Source organism: Xenopus tropicalis, chromosome 1 (assembly GCF_000004195.4).
Source record: "Xenopus tropicalis strain Nigerian chromosome 1, UCB_Xtro_10.0, whole genome shotgun sequence".
NCBI classification, from domain to species: Eukaryota; Metazoa; Chordata; class Amphibia; order Anura; family Pipidae; genus Xenopus; species Xenopus tropicalis.
Genome location: NC_030677.2, coordinates 40,605,260 through 40,626,977, shown reverse-complemented (window position 1 = coordinate 40,626,977; position 21,718 = coordinate 40,605,260). Strand labels below are relative to the sequence as shown.

General features: G+C 38.4%; 1 protein-coding gene across 2 annotated transcripts in view; it reads left to right on the top strand.

Moving 5' to 3' along the window:
- The window catches only part of LOC100487667, a 153,143-nt gene that overhangs the window by 26,417 nt on the left and 105,008 nt on the right, over positions 1 to 21,718 (top strand). For both annotated transcript variants that reach the window (XM_012955676.2, XM_031895408.1), the window contains exons 8-13: positions 1,863 to 1,927; positions 10,102 to 10,179; positions 12,780 to 12,840; positions 12,967 to 13,114; positions 13,903 to 13,982; positions 18,538 to 18,601. In XM_012955676.2, coding sequence (XP_012811130.1) covers positions 1,863 to 1,927; positions 10,102 to 10,179; positions 12,780 to 12,840; positions 12,967 to 13,114; positions 13,903 to 13,982; positions 18,538 to 18,601 — 496 coding nt within the window. The remainder of the gene's footprint in view (positions 1 to 1,862; positions 1,928 to 10,101; positions 10,180 to 12,779; positions 12,841 to 12,966; positions 13,115 to 13,902; positions 13,983 to 18,537; positions 18,602 to 21,718) is intronic.

Genomic DNA, 21,718 nt, shown 5'->3' with positions numbered 1-21,718 from the left:
CATAAATAAGTGCAGAATAATTTGATTGTCTGCAGGGATGTTCTTTAGGCTTTTTGTTTACATTTGAAGACATTAGTTATTTTCAGAATAAATTTAGAATGAATAGAGTAAATAAGATAAATCAGAAAGATAATGCAATGATATTCTAAAGTTAAGAAGTAGTCAGAGAATAGGCTTATAATGGAAAATATATATATATAAATATATATGACAGTAACAATGTAAGTATATGTGGCTCTCTATATTGGTGTGTATACACATGGTCAGTGCAGCCATATTGCTTATATTATTTAGCTCAGTTTGATATTGATCAGATCTATTAGTGCCTTTCACAGTTAACTGAGATATAATACATGCATATATCACATATATACACTACTGAGGTAGGAAGTGTAGGAGAAACAATATGTTACCTGAAAGCAGTTCTAATGTGTAGCGCTGGCTCCTTCTGAAAGCTCAGACTCAGGCACAATGCACTGAGATGGCCCCTACACACCAGTATTACAGCTAAAAAACAACATTTGTTGGTTCAAGAATACAATTTTAAATGGTAGAGTGAATTATTTGCTATGTAAACAGTGTAATTTAGAAATAAAAAGTATACCATAAAAATCTTGACAGTTTCCCTTTAACAAGGAAGAATATTATATTTCATGCTTCCCTGCCCCAAAAAGTGCCACTGCAGGATTATATCTCCAAGTGTGGACACTGCATACACGTCTTGGGAAGAACATGCTACTGCATGCTACCTTATCACTAACGATCCTCACACATAAACATGAACGTTAGGATCATTTTACACACTTGCATAAATGTAACTGCAAATGTTATTTAAAGCAGCTTTATGTTAATGCTTGAAAAAAAGTCATGCATTGTTAATACATCATCACTGTAATAGTAAGATATAATGAATATTGTGGTGAGACTCTTATTGAATATACCGGTATCTGCTGCCAGTTCCCGACAATAACCATTATTTATGCATTTTCTAATAGCATCTTCCTAAATACTGCAGAACCAAAGATATCTTTGTATGTCGTACCATGCCAGTTAAGTGAATGGGAGCACATTTAGCAGTCTTTGGAGAGGCTGATACTTGATGTTTGCTAATTGCGCTAATTGCTTCACACCATTAAGGGCATTTTACATTTATGAATGAGAAGGTCGATGTACAGATGGAACACTTGGTATCCCAAATGATTTTTAAAGATATGCCAGATAGTTACTACCTCATTGCATGCAGATATCACTATTCCACACCCAACCGTAACCCGCCATCTACCCGATATTTATATACCTGCACCCATCCCTCCCATCTCTGATGTCATCAGAAGTGGAGGCGCAGGCTGGTACAAATATATAAATAAGCCAACAGTTGGCAGCTGCTTGAGAAAATGGGGGCAGAGTTTTGCCTGATACCAGCCTGCAATTTGCTAAAGATGTGCTTTGCTAGTCAAAGGCTATCTGATCTGTAGGTTTTGGGCCAGCCTGCACATCACTACTCCAAATATGTCACACCATATTTTTTAGGAGTCACCCTATTTTTGCTCTGCAATGAAGTGAGAGCCCAGTCTCTTTCTCTCTATTCTTTCATAATTTTAAGGCCAGTAAAACGTAATTGCTGTTACTACATAATCATTGTATTCTGTGTATTTCCATCAGTACCACTGGGGTTATGGGATTGCAAAGTTTATAGCAACTAATCAGCAATTTGCATTTCCTGGTTACATGTTTAAAAGCAAAAATCTTATGGGTTGTTCTGGGTCACTGCACCTGGGCAAACTTTGTGCCTTTTATTACATTTGGGAGTAGGAATAACATTAGTGTGTGTTTTTTGTAATCTCTTTTGTTTCAATTTGCAGGCCTTTAAAGATGTCCTAGCGGCTAAGGTACAGGAACAATATTACAGTCTCTGTGACTTCCTAAGGTAAAGTTATATTGTGGAATAACTATGTTTAAATGTTGTGGTATGTAACAATGTGTTTTGTAAAGTGGTTTGTAATGTGGTAACAAGGCAGAATATATGTCCCCCCAAAAACTACCTTAAAAGGATCCTGTCCTGATTTTTATGGGAGTTTTTATTATTATATTATACTGTTCACATTGCAAATAACTGACTATTTTTATTTTTGAACCAATAAATGTATTTTTTTAGTTGTAATATTGGTGTGTAGGCGCCATCTCAGTGCATTGTGCCTGAGTCTGAGCTTTCAGAAGGAGCCAGCGCTACACATTAGAACTTCTTTCAGGTAACCTATTGTTTCTCCTACTCTCATGTAACTGGAGGAGTCCCAAGCTGGACTTCTATTTCTTACTATTGAGTGCTATTTTTATATCTACTGGGAGCTGCTATCTTGCTCCCTTCCCATTGTTCTGCTGATATCACTCCAAGTCACTCCAAGAACAAGTCACATGGCCATGGGCACCTGGGAAAGTAAGAATTGCTAGCCCCATGTCAAACTTCAAAATTAAATATAAAAAAAAATCAGTTTACTATTTTGAAAATAGTTTTCTATGCTTGGTTCTGTTGGAGGAGCATTATTAAAAGATGAAAAAAACATGTTTTTCCCCGACAGAATCCATATATTACACAAGAATCATGAATAAACTGTAAAACATATACTTCTAGATGGTGCTTAGTTATATCATCAGTTTTAATAAGGGTTTGAGGATGTCAGTTGTGTGACAAGACCCATTTAAACATTATTACAGGATTAAAAAACAACACAAATATGACGATATTAGATGTCACCTAAGAGTTCCATGACCTTCATGACAGCACTGGGCCTGCAGCTCCAGAGTTATTTTCAATAACCTTATATTTAACATTAGGTGGTAAATTATTCCCTATATAAAGCATATGGGGAAAAAACAGCAATGCTGGAAATAGTACAATGATACAGGTATCGGACCCATTATCCAGAATGGTCGGGACCAGGGGTTTTACGGATAAGGGGTTTTTCCCATAATTCGGATCACCTACCTTAAGGGGTTGATTTACTAACCCACAAATCCGAATGGGAAAAATTCCGATTGGAAAACGAACATTTTGCGACTTTTTCGTATTTTTTGCAATTTTTTTCGTAGCCGTTACGACTTTTTCGTAAAATGACGCGACTTTTTCGGAACCATTACGACTTGCGCAAATAGGCGACTTTTTCGAATTGAGCGCTCGTAAACTGTGGGCAAAACTTTCAGACTTAGCATGATTTTGGAAGCCTCCCATAGGACTCAATGGCACTCTGCAGCTCCAACCTGGCCCAAGGAAAGTCTCCCATAGGGCTCAATGGCACTCTGCAGCTCCAACCTGGCCCAAGGAAAGTCTCCCATGGGGCTCAATGGCACTCTGCAGCTCCAACCTGGCCCAAGGAAAGTCACGATAGTGAATCTTGAATGAATCCGAAACTTTCGTACTCGGTGCGAAGGCTACGAAAAAGTCGTAAAAAAAGTTGAAAAAAAAAAATAATTTGATTGTTTGGCCCTGGGGGCGGCAATGGGATTTTCTAACCTGGCCGATTGATATCTGGCCAATTTCAGGCCAGATATCGGTTGGCCAGGCCCCTCAGTTCTGCCCCTACACCGGCCGATAAGCTGCCGAATCTGTCCAAGGGACCGATATCGGCAGCTATAATCGACCCGGATATGGGGACCTTTAGTTGGGATCAAGTACAAGGTATTGTTTTATTATTACAGAGGAATCTCTTTTAAAAATGTGAATTAAAATTAAATGAGTCTATGGGAGTCGGCCTTGCTGTAATTTGGAACATTCTGGATTATGGGTTTCCGAATAAGGGATCCAATACGTATAATGATACAATTATATATTGTATAATGGACAACTGTGATCAGAAAATGATGTAAGCCCTATTGTTAAATAAAGGTGCTGTGTGCTCCTGAAACTCTGTGCTCTTTTTACAAATGAACAAACATGCGACTCTCTGGCACACGGGGAGATTAGTCGCCCGCGACAAATCTCCCTTGTCGCGGGCGACTAATCTCCCCGAAATGCCATCCCACCTGCGAAAATGTAAATCGCTGGTGGGATGGCATATGCGGCACCACGATTTCCCCAAAATCGCAGAAGTTTCCTCTAAAGGCAACTTCCGCGATTTTGGGGAAATAAATCGCCGGTGGGATGCCATTTTGGGGAGGGTGACTAGTCTCCCCGTGTGCCAGAGCACTTACAGGAATGTAGACTCCAGGAGAATAGTCACAGATAGCTGCAGTACATATATTCACCAGTTACTCTCATATAGAACTTCCAGAAGCGCCTGCCCAAATCAAGGGTCAGTAATCACTTTGCAGATTTAGTCTCACAAGTGTCCAACCCCAAGTACTGGCCCTCCAAGTGGAACCTAGGCTGAGTTAACTGTTACAATGCAAGAGATATATCAATGCTGCATAAATTATAAAAAACTCACAGGACAGAATAGCTGAAATGCATAATATATCATGGTCAGTGATGGGAATGCATGGGATACAGTAGGGATAATAAGTGTAGCAATCAAAGGAACAGATAGAGATCATGTGATACACCGGGCGATGTATAGAGATTACAGATTCTCTTGCAACCCTTTGTATGAAACTAAGCACTAGGTGGCACTGACTATACAGCCATTCCAGCTTGAGAGAATTCTTCCACTAAGTAGAGAATATCAGCCTGCAATTACAATCTTTTACCTTATTGTCTGTCTATGATAAATGACACAACTGATTTATTACATCTGCCGAACCAAAGAAACTATATATAAGAAATATACAATATCTAAACAATTCAATTATCTATGCTTGACTAAATTACTGCTGGGAATTCTGACTATAATGTCATTTTCCTAAAGGTGCTATTTCCTAAAGAGTTTATATAATATTAGATTATGTCAATACAATATTTTAACTCATGTTAGAAATACCCATGGCAAACAGAAGATATTCAAGTGATTTAATGCTGCCTAAAATGTCCTCCTTTTTACAGAGGTATGAGCAGGTTATTGCATACATGCATTTTCTTACTGAGCATTTCACATAGCATTTGATAAGTAAAAACACTAATACATTGTAAGTCTTTATTTACTTTTCTACACATACCTTGGCATCTGTAGATCTGTTGCGGATCTGGGTGCCGTAAAATTGAGAAGCAACACTGACCCACAGCCAATAAAGCCCATATCATGCATGTTAATGTGTATGAGGCACAGGTCATACCTCCAAACTTGTTTTTCAGACTTTGCTTTCTCTTTAACATGAAATACACTTGGACAAGGAAAATGAATAATATTTTATATGGTGCGTAAATTATAGCAATTAGCTATTTAGCTTGTTAGTATATTATTTCATTAACCATCTCCTCATTATTAGCACAAATAGTACTTTTGTTAAATATAATACTGAATTAATGGAAACTATAAGTTCCATGCAGGATGCTGCCACTTTGCAGAGCAATTTGACAAAATTGGAAAACTGGGCAGCAAACTGGAAAATGAGGTTCAATGTTGATAAGTGCAAAGTTATGCACTTTGGTAGAAATAATATAAACACGAGCTATACACTAAATGGTAGTGTGTTGGGGGGATCCTTAATGGAGAAGGATCTAGGGGTTTTTGTAGATAACAAGTTGTTTAATTCCAGGCAGTGTAATTCAGTGGCTAATAAAGCAAATAAAGTGCTGTCTTGTATAAAAAAAAAGGGCATTGACTCAAGGGATGAGAACATAATTTTGCCCCTTTATAGGTCCCTGGTAAGGCCTCACCTTGAGTATGCAGTGCAGTTTTGGGCTCCAGTCCTTAAAAAGGATATAAATGAGCTGGAGAGAGTGCATAGCCTAGTATCCAAGGCTATTGTGATACTAAAATCTACAGTTAGTATTGATGTTGGTACATATGGTTTATGTATGTGAGTGTATAGATAGGTCAGTATAGGTTTGTGTGTGCTGGGTTTACTTGGATGGGTTGAACTTGATGGACTCTGGTCTTTTTTCAACCCTATGTAACTGTGTAACTATATGTATGTGTTGCTATTTTTAAACCAGTGCAACATTACCCATAGAAAATACAGGGGGTCACTATACCCTTGAGTTTTCTAGTAGAATTGTGTACTGGGTGTTGGCATAGATACAGTATAAGGCAACATTTATCAAGATGCGATTAAACGTATACAGGTTAAATGTTTGCTGAGTAACCGTATGCAGTGAAATACAATAAAAAATACCTTGCTCGCTGCACAACCTATTACCCCCTCCCATCCCGCTCCCCCCACTAAACTTATAAATAAATAAAAACAAATTTTTTTTAACAAATATACCTTATTCCACAGATTCACATGTAAGCAAAATAACTCCAGCGAGCTATTCCCCAAGACCCCTTATCCTGCTAGTGTAATGCAACCCGTCCTTCACTTTATGCTCCACTATAAATGAATACATTCTAGGACTTGAAGTCCATCTGCTTCTATGGTGCACAGGCTCTCTAAATGCAGAGGCACCAGTCCTAGAATCTATCACTTTAATAATGGAACAAGGCGAGGGAGGGGTTTCATAATGAGATTCTAGGACAGGGTTTAGGATTAGTTGTCAAATATAGTAATGTAAATAATAAAGTTCTTTAACCTCGAAACACCATTATCTACATCAGTGCTGTCCAACTTCTACGGTGCCGAGGGCCAGAATTTCTCTAGCATACATGGTGGAGGGCCGCTAATGGAAGCCAGTTTTGACCACTCCCCTTTTTGAAACCACACCCACTTCAAACCACACCTATTTTATCACAATGGTGGTAGCACAGCAAAATCCCAAATGCTTGGTCCTTACTGTGGGGATATCAACCATCATTCATATGTGAAAGAATTATGTCATATTAAGATATACCCTTAAATTCCATATGCCTCCTCCTCCCCTGTGGATAGCACACCAACCCCCAGTACATAATTACACACCTTAGGGATCATTTAATGGCTATTTCCAACTGCTAACAAACTCCCACAACAAACCCCTGCCAGGTTCACCTCCCACAAGCAGCATAGGGCTGCCATACTCTGCCTGTCCTACCCTGCCTGTGTGTGCCATACTCTGCCTGTCCTACCCTGCCTGTGTGTGCCATACTCTGCCTGTCCTACCCTGCCTGTGTGTGCCATACTCTGCCTTCCCTATGCTGCCTCTGTGTGCCATACTCTGCCTGCCCTACCCTGCCTGTGTGTGCCATACTCTGCCTGTCCTACCCTGCCTGTGTGTGCCATACTCTGCCTTCCCTATGCTGCCTCTGTGTGCCATACTCTGCCTGCCCTACCCTGCCTGTGTGTGCCATACTCTGCCTGCCCTACCCTGACTGTGTGTGCCATACTCTGCCTGCCCTACCCTTCCTGTGTGTGCCATACCCTCCCTGACCCTATGCTGCCTGTGTGTGCCATACTCTACCTGCCCTATGCTGGCTGTATGTGCCATACTCTGCCTACAGTACCTATGTCTGAGGTGTGAAGAAGTGAACAATGGGAGTGATTACAGTCTGAGCCTGAGGTGTGAACACTGCAGGGGGTGAACAATGCAGGTATTAAAAGGTGTGAAAAACACAGAGGATTACAATTTTAAACAATACAGAGGGATTACAGCCTGAATCTGAGGTGAGAACCATGCAGGGGGGCAGTTAATCTCAGTACTGATACCATTTAATGCTTACTCAAAGGTAATCCATCAAAGCAGCCAGACAGGTGGGGGGCCACACAGAGGGGGGTCGCGGGCCGCATGCGGCCCGCGGGCCGCCAGTTGGACAGCACTGATCTACATCATGCATATGCTTTAATTTGAACTAGCCTTATTGCATTAAAGGAATACCATCAAAATGCATCAGTTAAAAGAGCTCCTTCAGCAGAATCCTGCATTGAAATCCGTAAATTCGAAATTTCACATGGGACTAGAAATATTCTTCATTTCCCAGGGTGCTACAGCCAAGTGACCTGTACTCTGATAAACTTCAGTCACACTTTACTGCTGTGCTGCAAGTTGGAGTGATATCCCCCCCTTCCATCAGCCGATCAGCAGAACAATGGGAATGGAGCAAGATAGCAGCTCCCTGACACCTGCATTGCTAAAAGTGGTAAATATGGGAATAGCACTCAATAGTAAAAAATAAAAAAAAGTCCAGCTGAGAATTTCAGTTACTATTTTTTCTTTTTTTGTTGGGGAGGGTGATTTTTTTTTTTGGAAAAGTGCTCTCAGGTGCAGCTTCATGTCTAGATACTGTTTTCCTTGTTTGATATTTAGTAGTCAATGTAGTCACTGTTCCACATTGACTACTGTCAACCACTTATTCTTTCTCTTTTTCTAATAATTTCAAGACGTTATTTTTTTGTAACCTGTGCAGCTTAACAGACCTCATAGTTCTCAAAGAATCTCAAAGAAGCTCTTTGCTGTGGTTGTATTTGTGAGATGTGATGGGTCATTGATCTTAAGGTAGTTTTTACACTTTTCATAATTCTTTTCAGATTTACTTTTGTTTAAAGCTCTATTTCTAGATATATTATCCAGAACTTTAGACAGAAAAAGTACATATGAAAAATCACCTCTTTCTATATTTTTACCATTTTGAGAATTTACAGCATGTTCTGCTGGAGCTTCTGTATCATTGGTATATGTATTTGGATTGTACATCTGTTCCTCGGTTACATTGTTGTAGTTCACTGGTTCCTCAACCAGAAGATGTGTCATCTTCATTTTTAACATCTGGAAAGATAATTGTACTAATTTATACAGATCAATAACAGTAGTACTAAGGATGTTTAAGCAATTATCCTTGATCATCTTGCAAAATGTCATTTGTTGCATTTTCATACCCTTCAAAATAAAAATACAGTTCTAAATGTGTGTGTTTCAGGAAATCTATTAAACTTACAGGGTGCTTGTGTATTATAAGGGATAATGTACCCCAGGGGGTTCTGTGACCATGTAAAGGCTGCAGGCTGAGTAATACAGGGAACTCTGAGTATCACTCATGTATCATAAAGCATAATGTACCCCCACTGTAAATGATAAGGCTATTAGAAGTCAATGAAAGGTTCTGTGACCATATAAAGGTACAAGGCTGCAGGCTGAGTTATACAGGGAACTCTGAGCATCACTCATGTATTATAAGGGATAATGTACCCCCTACTGTAAATGATAAGGATTTTAGAAGTCACTGAGGGGTTCTGTGCCCATATAAAGGTACAAGGCTGCAGGCTGAGTTATACAGGGAACTCTGAGTATCACTCATGTATTATAAGGGATAATGTACCCCCCTACTGTAAATTAGAAGAATATTAGAGGTTACTGAGCAATTCTGTGACCATATAAAGGCACAAAACTGTGTATCACTAATGTATTACAAGGTATGTGGACACCCATAATATAATAACATACTTGCTGAGTTTGTAGCATTTAACAAACATACCTCTTTCCTGGGATAACAAGGCCATGCTCCTTCTTGGTTCTTAAAGTGGGCTTAGAAACATAAGCTCTGACAAAGAGTTTGTGGCCAGTCTGCCAGTTAATGGCTTTTTAGCCAAGGCTTACACTGAGCTTACACTGACACTTTGATCTCTATATAATTCCATCAGGTGAAAAATGAAGGTATAGTCTTCCTTTAACAAATTAGTTGGAACTCAAATAATTGAGATTTTTAGTGCATAATAGGGTAGGTTTATAAAGTACAGGGGTAAGATCTATTATCTGGAATGCTTGGGACCAGGGGTTTTCCAGATAAGGGGCTTTTCTTTCATTTGGATCTCCATACCTTATGTCTACTAAAAGACATTTAAACATTAAATAAACCCAATAGGATTGTTTTGCCGCCAATATGGGTCATGCAACTTTGTTACCAACAAGTTCAAGCTATTGTTTTATTTCTATTTCTGGATATTGGGTTTTTGTATAAGAGATCCCATACCTGCATCTAAAAACCCCAAAATCTTGCACTTCAGTATCACTATATTATATAAACAAATATATTGAATAGTAACATACTTTCCTCGCAGACTATTTACAGATGTTTTATATTGTAAAACTCCCCTTGCAATAAACAGCCATTTGTTACAGCTCTGTCTTTCATTCATTCATTCATGTTCATTTCATTCTGACAGGAATGTTCCATTGTTTTCATCGTGGCCTTCAGAGAAAATAGACCTCCTTGTTCATTGCTCCTTACAAAGAAATTACAGGTTAGAACACAGAATGAAAAGCAATTGGGCTGTTTTGTTTATTATCATTTAGTCCTTGGAGCTATTAATATTACTTGACAGTAATATTAAGAATTAAACCTACTGTATATACTCGAGTATAAGCCTAGTTTTTCAGCACCCTCGGTTTATACTAGAGTCGGGTGCCATGGGTCCCTCCAGACTAGCACCTCTGTGTGAAAATTAGGCCACCCGCAACCAGATCCTCCAGTGCCCTGGCCTGCTCCCAAACTCATCTTCATCTACCATCCTCACCTGTCCCATTCTGCACTAGACATTGCACTTTATATTCTGTATAAACTATATATAGTTTTGAAGGATTTTAACACTTTGTGTTTTAGCTGGGTTGCTGATTGAGCCAAGTATTCTTAAGTTATCATTGTTGATACCATATTGTTTTTGTTCACCCTCTTCTCCACTCACAGAGCTAGTTTACTGTTTTTCTTTAAAATAAATATTTAAAAACATATACCCCACTGATGCCTCATGTAATGTAATTTTATTGGTTATTTATTTATTTTAATTATTGAAACTTAGCAGTAGCTGCTGCATTTCCCACCCTAGGCTTACACTCGAGTCAATAAGTTTTTCCAGTTTTCTTAGGTAAAATTAGGTACCTTGGCTTATACTCGGATCGGCTTATACTCAAGTATATACGGTACTTACTATGCAGCACAGTTGCACAATGGTTAGCATTCCTAATTTATTGTTCATAAGTTTGATTGTGATAAAATTGACCATAATGTGTGTTTATGGGGCAGGGTCTAATGTGAACGATGTATAATCTTTGTAAAGCACTGAAAAGTGTCTGATTGGGGTGTCTGTGGTCCATCCGGGCTGACACCTTAGGAGCCCCCCACCTTAGTCAAAGCTGTTGCCAGCCTCCAACCACAGTCGAACTAGGCCGGCCAATGCCCGCCGGAGCTCCCCGGGCTGCAGAACTCCCTCCCCAACATGCTGAATGTGGGGTGGGGGGAGTGTGGGGGCCATGGCAGGGACTAACCCTGTCTTGGTAATAGTTATTGGACACTACATTCATTTCAAGTGAGGGTCTTCAATTCACTATTTATTTGACTTTTTTTCAAGAACTGTAAGGCAATCAGATGGTTATTGTGTAAAGAAAAACATAAATTCAGATACAGTTTTAAGATTACATTTTTGAAAGAATGACAAATAGCAACTACTTTTTTCTTTCTTTTCTTTTTTTTTTTTTTAATACTAATCAGTATTCTGGTTTTGAAGCCTGCAAATCTGTGGCAGATTGTGTCCCCTGTGCTCTTTCTGGATTGAGTAGTGCATGTTTCTACACATTTCCTCAACAAACTGAATTATGAATCCCTCATTTCCTCAACATTTTTTTCTACAAAAAAACATACGCCTGCCCTGAGCTTTGGCAGCCGCGGGTACCAACAGATATTCAGGCAATGCAGGCATATCTTATTTCTACTATAGCACATAAACAGTTCATACACATTGTAAAGCAATTAAACCTTTTTTGCTTCCAGCTTTGATTTTTATAAATTCATTATCAGTAAAATTTGAATTAGATTAAGATTAAAAAATCTATCATTGAAGTAGAAATTGGAACAATAAAAAAAATGTATTTGTTTCAAATGCTTTGCAGTAGATATGGGATAAATCTGAATGAACAATGACCACAATGCAACAACAATAAATCCTGTACAGAGATGTACAATGAATGAAATAAGCTCATATAAAATTAAATCTATGTATGACTTTTAAGCTCTATAGGCCAATGTACAACCAGAAAGGGCATCACCTTAATTCTTACAGGAAATCCAACCACTATATTGCCAGAAGAATAGCAACCATATTTCTTATCACACTTTAACCTTCCTATACATATAGGGGCTGATTTACTTACCCACGAACGGGTCGAATGGAGTCCGATTGCGTTTTTTTCGTAATGATCGGTACTTTGCGATTTTTTCGGATTCTTTACGAATTTTTCGGATCCAATACGATTTTTGCGTAAAAACGCGAGTTTTCCTATCCATTACGAAAGTTGCGTAAAAAGTTGCACATTTTGCGTAGCGTTAAAACTTACGCGAAAAGTTGCGCATTTTTCGTAGCGTTAAGTTTTAACGCTACGAAAAATGCGCAACTTTTTGCGTAAGTTTTAACGCTACGAAAAATGCGCAACTTTTTACGCAACTTTCGTAATGGATACGAAAAACTCGCGTTTTTACGCAAAAATCGTATTGGTAACGAAAAATTCGTACAGAATCCGAAAAAATCGCAAAACATACGAAAAAATCGCAAAGTAATCACAAAATGTTCGTTTTCAAGTCGGAACTTTTCCAATTCGGGTCGGATTCGTGGGTTAGTAAATCAGCCCCATAATGTCCAACCAATTTGTACCCAGTCACCTGCTGTACTTTATTTGAATTTTTTGTAGGTTCACTATCCAAATATAGAAATAAATGATGAGTGAAAAGCATTTTTATCCTCACATTGTCCATTGGAGTCTTAACATCTTTAGATTGAAGCAGTATGTCATTCTACTGTATGTAAGTTCTTTAGTAACTTACTTAATTATTGTTTCCTTCCATTACTTGCAGAGCTGGAACAACAGTAATTGTAAACAGCCTGACTTCTGGCTTTTTGGTCCTGATAAAGTCTGTAAGTGAACAATGTTCTATTTTCATTATCTGTATTCTTATATAGCAATACAATCTATATGCACCATGTGACTCATGGCATCTTATTTAGGTAGGCAGGTAACACTTTATTATTGCACTTGTGTAGGGAAAATGTCTGATTGCTCTCCAGCTTACACCCGAGAGAATGTTACCTGATTCCGGTGCTACAAGGAATTATTCTGCTCTTCTAAAAAGGTTTCCTACTATGCCACTCATCTTAGAGAAAAGGAATGGATCTGCATATCCTTTTGAAAGTAAGACAATTCTGATTTGGTCCTTAAAACATCGCTGCCTTCATTCAGCCGTACTGTTCTCACAAGGGGCAGGCTGGGGGAAACCTATAGACATCCCCTATCCTGCCCCCTACTCTATCTTACAGATGTTGAGTACAGGGCTGCATTGTGCCCATCAGCACAGCACTCTGCAACTTCTGCTGGATTTTTAATCTGGTGCGAGGTGCAGAACAGCAATACCGTGGACACAAGTGTTTGCAGATAAGCACTAAGAAGCTTGATTTTGCACCCCTTAGTGGTTTTGCATTTGGGTCAGGAACATAAGTAAACAACCACTTTGGGGTACAGGGCAAATAGTCTCAATGTCCTGCCCTAAAACTGTTATATTTTTAACAAACAAACAACATGTACTACATAAATGATCCTTGTTAGCATGAACTAATTTGGGACGCATTTCTGTGTTCATTTTGCATCCAATATGCACAACAGGTGGAGATCCTGTCTGTTTGCTTTAGGTGGCACAGATTCCATATGGGAAGGGATGAAAGGCTCTAGGTTTTGAGGAGTTTTGACTGCTGTCCCTTTGCTTGTGCAAATGTGCAGTTACTTTTGGCCACTTTTTGCTGTTTGTGCTAGTGCACACCTCAAGTATACAGTAGCTTCAGTTTTAAATGTAATTTAAATTCAACAACCAATGTTATGGAATTACCAACCATGATAGGAATAAAACAAGGTTTAATTTCAGCTTTATGTAAACATATATATTTACATTTATTGGTAATACCTCTGATTCTGTGCTTTTTTCATAGGGCTGGCATTGCCAAGGGCACCTTTCTCAGCTTCTTACAGAGCAACATCAAATCAAGTGCACACAAGAGCAAGGCCACAGGTAACCTAACCCATTATTTACCTATAAAATAAAAGTATTGTACTGTAGAGAACCCAGTTTACACTGACTGGCACAGCTCTAGAAATTAGAAATAGAATGAAAACAAGACTTGTTCTCTAATACCCTCTGTTCCTTCATTTTTCTTCTGCGGTCATTATAGCATTCCTTCCCATTTGTCCACTAGGCAATATTTTTCCTGACACATAGCTGGGGCAATGTACAGGTGCCCAAGGTAGAGCAGCCTCTTCCCATGACCTCGCTCCCCTTCACCTTGGTTGGCAACTTGCATCTCTACTGACACCTCTCCTGCTGCAGGCTATTCTAATTGTAGGCACTTTGGTTCATTCAGAGCTTCAACTTTTATGGAGTTCTGTTATTTTTCTTTTGATTATTAAATTGATCACAGTTTAATTTCCCTGTGGAACAGTGTTGGTGTCCAAAATATGGAAAATTTACTTTGTGATCGGATATTCATCAAAAAACAGACATGCTATCTGATTCTGCACCCCCTTGTCTCTAATACTTGGTGTTGCCTCCTTTGGCAGAAACAACCCCAGGTAGGCGTTTCTTCCATCTGTCTCTGATGTTGCTTGGGAGAAAGTATTTTTTGCACGCCTCCATGCATAATTTTTTTCAGCTGTGTTTGAGAGGTTTCTTGCATGCACAGCCAATTTCATATTTCACTCCACAACATATCTGTGGGGTTTAGATCCGGGCTTTCACTTGGTAATTCCATAGCCTTCCATTTTTTTCTGACCATTCCCTGGTGGATCATCCAAATTTGGATTTACTGGAATGTTTAGTGTCATTGTCTTGTTACACAGCCCTCTGACAGATGGTATTGCATTGTCTTCAAGCACTCTCTGGTACAATAAAGAATTCATAGTGGGCTCTATGATAGTTGCCCAGGCTCTGATGCACAGGTCAAATATCTGTAGGGTGATAAGGTAAATAATTTCCATGGGGGTGTACTTAGTTTTTTAAAATAATGTATATTGTAGGACTCACATTACATTACATTTTATAAAACCCTGAAGATGAATCTGAATTACAGTAATATGGTATATTGAAGGTATTTTCACACAAGCACAGTTTCTCATACAGCTGACTTGCTGATTTGAGTAAAGACAATTGTCACTAATATTGTGACTGTACATATTATTATCAACTTTTTTACCTCCATTGAGACTGGGTATGAAATGATCTACTAAGAGAGGTGGTAATGTGGAATTTATTTGTTTAATTATGGGGTGTACCCAGAGCAAACCCAAATTATACCAGGGCACTGATATAAAGATCTTACCAAAATCTATCATATTTCAAATAAGTCACCAGGGATTCCCAGATGTTCATCTTGCCATTCCTTAGCTGTTAGCCTTTATATCATTTGGCCAACAGAGATAAGAATAAACTACCTATGTTGCCTGTCACTATAGCTTTAATTGGCATATAGCTTTAATACCCCATAGAACGGAATGGTGTTCAACTGCTCAAATCACATTCTGATGAATTGACACATTGATCTACTTTGAAAAATGTGTCAGTTTGCTAAATGGTTTTTCCCTGAACCCAAGAAATGTGGCAATCCCTTCATGATTCTCTAGTTATTATAGTAAATATTATTAGAGTAAATCTGCCCAATAGCATCATGTGTTCTTTGGAAAGTCCTTTCTGTCAAGAATTAACACTGGTAACATTTTTTAAGAGAGATTAAAGAAAGGGATCCATGTAATGTGGCACCAGCTGTGTTACAGATAATTACTATAATTGTACAGATATTTGTGAAGTTTCAGTAAACCCCTATTAACTGGTTTCCTGGGATACAGTTCTTAGAGGAAATCCTTCTCCTCTCTATTTATCCAATTACCCTGATAGTTACAAGGTTCTGAACTGGCTTGTTTGCTGACTCATTTTGGCAATTAGCAACAGTTTGAAGCAAAGTCAGACAGATATTGGTAGCAGCACGGGGAAGGGGTTCAGGGATACCATTTCTCTCAAAGTGTTTCCTTTAAAGGAACATTATACTATCCAAATAAACAACACATAGATATCTGCAAGGTTTTTTTTAATGTGCTATGAGCTTATTGCTCATTTGAACATTTGTCCTGTGTTAGTAATGAGTCCCATATTCTCATTCCAAGTGATAACTAACCAACCACAACATGGAGTTCACTGACCAGCAGAGCTATGGTATTCCATTTGCACCCAACCCACATTAAGCTAAAGCCTAACTAAAGAAGTAGGGCAGAAATGTTGTACATTATGTTTTGGGCTTCTGTACCAGCCCAAGGCAACCACAGCCCTTCTGTGGTCCTATCTGTGCCCCCAAAGATGCCCCCAGTAGCCCCCCATCTTCTTTTCTGCTGATTCCCTGCAAATGCTCTGTGCTGCTGGCACTTACCTGAACTTAGGGACCCACTCACAAAATACAGTATATATAGAATTTAAAAGTCACAATATTAGGCCAATTAGTAATTAATACAGATAATTACTACATGTCAGTAGAAACCAGTGCAACTAGCGTCAGAATGTATTAATCAGTCCTGTAGCATCAGCTTATATGACAGGCCAACCTCATTTTCTGTTTGATAATTTACGCGACCCCTAAGCTTAGCTTCTCAACATCTGCCCAGAGACCACTGAGCATGTGAGAGTCACAGCCATTTTCCAAGATGGGCAGCTTCTGTGACAAGTTTAAAGTCCTGGATCATTGATGCTATAGAGATGTGGAAACATTGGGCTGGTGCAGTATGTACAGTATATAAAATATGGCATTTTTTGCCATATTCATTCTTAGGGGTTAGTTCTCCTTTTAAGAGAAAGGGGGAGTTGGCAGCATTAGGCTGATCTCAAGGTTTATTTTCAAACCATGTAAAAGACACCAGGATAACAGATATAGATTTCTTACTTTAGAGGCAAGTACTACGCTTAGCAATGCAACCACATGAAAGGAATATGGTTAAGGATTGACGCTGAACAAAAAACTACGTAAATAATGATGCACATTACACCTTTACACTGATATAATATAAGTGCTTGTTTACAATTAGGTTAGCACTTATTCACAAACCACTCACACCTCACCTCAAGTGTTTATTAAACATTTACCAATAAGGTTTACAATCTAAAATCAATCAACCCATCTTCTGGCATCAGGTGGGGACCGGTTAAGTAAATCCTCTTTTAAATAATTCTTCTGCCAGACAGGGAAGAGAGTGTTTTTAGGTAAAGTATATAGTAAAAGTATGGGGTCTTGTTTATGAATACAAGAAGGTCTTTACACATTAAATAAAAATTATATTTGACGACAGAGCTACCTGAATAGAGTAAGGTCTGAGTTTAAAAGTGAAGCATGCACACCATCAGGTACTCGACTCCATAGCATTGTATATAGGGGGGCTATGATATAAGAATGGCTTGGTAAGATGGATATGAAAAAGAATCTGTTTATCCTGTGAACTTGATTTGTGATTTTATGTGGGGTTGATAAGGTTCAATAAGAGGTGTTCAATACTTAAGAGGTAAATTTTAATAAAGTGCAAGTGGTTTGTGGATAAGCGCTAACCACATTGTGAATAATTTGATTATATTCAGAACTTGAAGGTTCTACCTAAGCTGCTACCTAGAAAGCACACACTATTATGTATAAAAGCTGCAAGTGTGGATTTAGGGAATATATCAGTAAATTTATAAGTAAAACAAATCCACTTTAAAAATGCATTGATTCATATACTTTTCATCAGGTGAGTATTGCTGGCACTCACTCCTTGCTGGTGTATACAGGTATGGGACCTGTTATCCAGAATGCTCGGGACCTGGTGTTTTCCTGATAAGGAGTCTTTTAGATCACCATACCTTAAGTCTACTAACAAATTGTTTAAATATTAAATAAACCCAATAGGATTATTTTGCCTTCAATAAGAAAATATTTATATGTTGGTTGGAATTAATTACAAGGTACCGTCTTATTTGTACAGAGAAAATGGAAATCATTTAAAAAAACTTGAATTATTGGATTGAAATGGGAGAAGGACATCATTTGGAGATTTCTAGATAACAGGTTTCCAGATTATAGATCCTTTACCTGTATATTGTACTTGCTTACAAAGCACAGGCTGAACTCATTGTAGCCCACTGGAAATTCAGTAGTCTTGCTGCAAATCACATGTGAATGATAAATGAGTTTAATACAGTATCAATATAATTTATGGCAAATGTTCTCAGATCAGGCATGGCTGTTTATTGCATTTCATCAAATATCATTTTTTCTTAAATAATTGCAAGGTCAATTGTATCTGTATACGTTTAAGCAATAATCATGTTCCAACAGAGCACAGAGTCCTGCCCAGTAATTGGAGAGAGGAAGCTTATTCATAGTTACAGTGGTCATAATAACAGAGGCTAATGACAAATAGTGACACAGTGAAGTCTATCTGACAGAGCCCTTATTGCTGTGTCTACGTATTGTTGTCATCATGTCAGTTAGCATCGCCCAGAGGAACCTATTTTTCTTGTGACGTATAACCTTAATTTACTCCTGTTTAATGTTTTGCAGACTGCGGGCCCATTGACCTTCTCATTACAAGAAAGAACAGAACGCTGTGACTTGGACTATAAAGGTGAAAAATCGTTAGGGCCAACATAGTTATCACTAGGAAGCAGCAGAAGCCAAGAGGCTACATTTAAGAATCTATGTTAGATAAGTTAAAATACACAATAGCAATTAATATCCTGTAAAATATATCCTTATAAACTGTGCTTAGTGATGTCATCAGTTATAAATGGTGCTTAGTGATAACATTTCTGTCACATGACTCACTGGAACTTGTTTATTGTAATAATTAATGTACCCCCTGTTGTAAAATATGAGGATATAAGTCACCTCGGAGTTCCATGCATTACTCATATAAAATGTTATATTGTCATGGAACTCCTCTGTGAGTTATAATATCCTTATATTTTACTATAGGGGGAGAATCGCCCCTTTGTGACCACAATGGCACAGGAATTCTGGGAAACAACTTTGCATTGTGTAAATAGAACATGACGTATGCACATGGTGCCTATATACAGTAACTTGTGTAACTAAGTGGATGACATTTTTATCTAAGATTATAGATGCAGTTTATGTATTTCTTGAATTTCAATTTACATGAATTCACTAATAATTGCAATGGTATTGAAATTATCATCTGCAGGTACAGTCTGCAACTTTATGTATTACAGGAAAAGCATAACACGGCTTCAGCAAAAGCTGCTGTGATAGATAGATAGATAGATAGATAGATGATAGATATATAGATAGATGATAGATAGATAGATAGATAGATAGATGATAGATAGATAGATAGATAGATAGATAGAAGACCTTCTCACACAGGATTAGTCCAGTTGGCTCTATATTTGATCCAAGAGGCTAGAGGGTGCTGACTCTAGAAACAATATAGCGAATGCAGAGAACATGGAGATACCATATGGAAGTCGAGGGAGTTGGGGTGAATGGGAAGAGATACTGATGTGCTCCTCTCAGACCACAAACTTAATGAAGGCTTAATGCAATTTCATTTATTTAAAAGACATCTATAAATAATAATTAAATGGTCCATAAACCAACTTTATGGAGCAAATATATATTGTAGAGCATTTTTAAATTGAATAAAACAGGGAATCTGACATTTCTAAGGCATGCTTTATATATAAGTAATTCTATTCCAAAGACCAACTAATCAATTTTGAGAAAAAAAATGCTTTCTTTATAAGAGGGGCATAAAAAGCTGTAACGCAACACAGACATGAGATGATACCCTTCACTTCCAATATTGCGGACATAAAGAACATAGGTTAAATGATCTGCTTCCCAGTGTCCCAGAACACATAGCAATGGCAATCACTGTCGGGGGGGGGGGGGGGGGGGCTGGACAGCTTTATGTGCTTATTCCTGCTGGTGTGGGGCTCTATGGGTGCGGAGCTCTATTGGGCCCAATACGTCCAATTGGCCCTGACTGAGATAGCTGTAATTTAGAAATAAAAACTACACTATAAAAATCAAGACAAAATCCGTTGGATTTTCGGAATGGTGGATCATGATGGGAAATGCTATCATCCCTAGACTCCCTTCTCCATTAAAGGTGTGGTTCACCTTTAAGTTAACTTTTATTATATTAAAGCAACTTTGCAATTGGTCTTCATTATTTATTTTTTATAGTTTTAGAGTTATTTGCCTTTTTTATCTACCTCTTTCCGCTTTCAAATGGGGGTCATGTGAGCCTACTATTTTATTGTTATGGTTATTTTTTTATTACTTATATTCCTATTCAGTGCCCCTCTTACTGTATATACTCGAGTATAAGCCTAGTTTTTCAGCACCCAAAATGTGCTGAAAAAGTCACCCTCGGCTTATACTCGGGTGCCTCGGGAGTCGGGTGCCATGGGTCCCTCCAGACTAGCACCCTCTGTCCTTTGTGTGCAAATTAGGCCACCCGCAACCAGACCCTTCAGTGCCCTGGCCCGCTCCCAAATTCATCTTCATCTATAGTTCTCACCTGTCCCGTTCTGCACTAGACATTGCACTTTATATTCTATATAATCTATACATAGTTTTGAATGATTTTAACTCTTTGTGTTTTAGCTGGGTTGCTGATTGAGCTAAGGGGGTAGTACTCTTAAGGTATCATTATTGATACCATATTGTTTTTGTTGACCCTCTTCTCCACTTACAGAGCTAATTTACTGTTTTTCTTTGAAATAAATATTTAAGAACATATACCCCACTGATGCCTCATTTAATGTAATTGTATTGGTATTTATTTTGATTATTGAAACTTAGCAGTAGCCGCTGCATTTCCAACCCTATAGGCTTATACTCGAGTCAATAAGTTTTATTACAGTTTTCTTAGGTAAAATTAGGTACCTCGGCTTATATTCGGATCGGCTTATACTCGAGTATATACGGTATATGTATTTCAAACATCTGCCTAATTGCTAGGAAAAATAAGACTATAGTAGCCAGACAGTTGCTGAAAAAAACAAACTGGAAAGCCACTAAACAAATAGCTAAATAAAAAGACCAATTGCAATTTTTATAATATATCACTGTATATTTCATACTAAAATTAAGCTAAAGGTGAACTAACCCAGGGGTTCCCAACCTTTTCAGCAGCACGGCCCGGTAGGAGGCAAATTTTTTTTCCCACGGACCGAGGGGGGCGGGGCGCGGCGCGTAATACATGCAACGCGCTGGGATGGGGGGGTGCGCTGCGGCCCACTGCCCTGCTGTCCACGGCCCGGAACTGGTCCGCGGCCCGGCGGTTGGGGACCCCTGAACTAACCCTTTAATATTTCAAACAGCATATGAATCCATTAACAGCTGTAGTGGTGTGATAACAGTCCACCCATATATACAATTACACTACATTTTCATGAAGTGAAAGTTTAAAATTCCAAAGTTTGATTATAAAATAATGTTATTTTTCTCTCAGCTCTATCAGCTCCTCTGCCGGGTAGAGGTCAAAGCCCTTTTCCAAATCATGAGATCATTAGCTGGAGCTTTGACAAGTGGTAGGCACAGGGGAAAATCATGCTCATAGCTTTTGTATTGCAAATAAAATGAATTTTCTTATTACAGACTTTATATAGCTGAGGGCATTTGTAAGCGTATAAGTTATCACTGTTTTAACTGTGTGCACAAATGGCATTGTATTTAGCCTGGGAAAATGGATCTGAATAAAGCTGTGCCA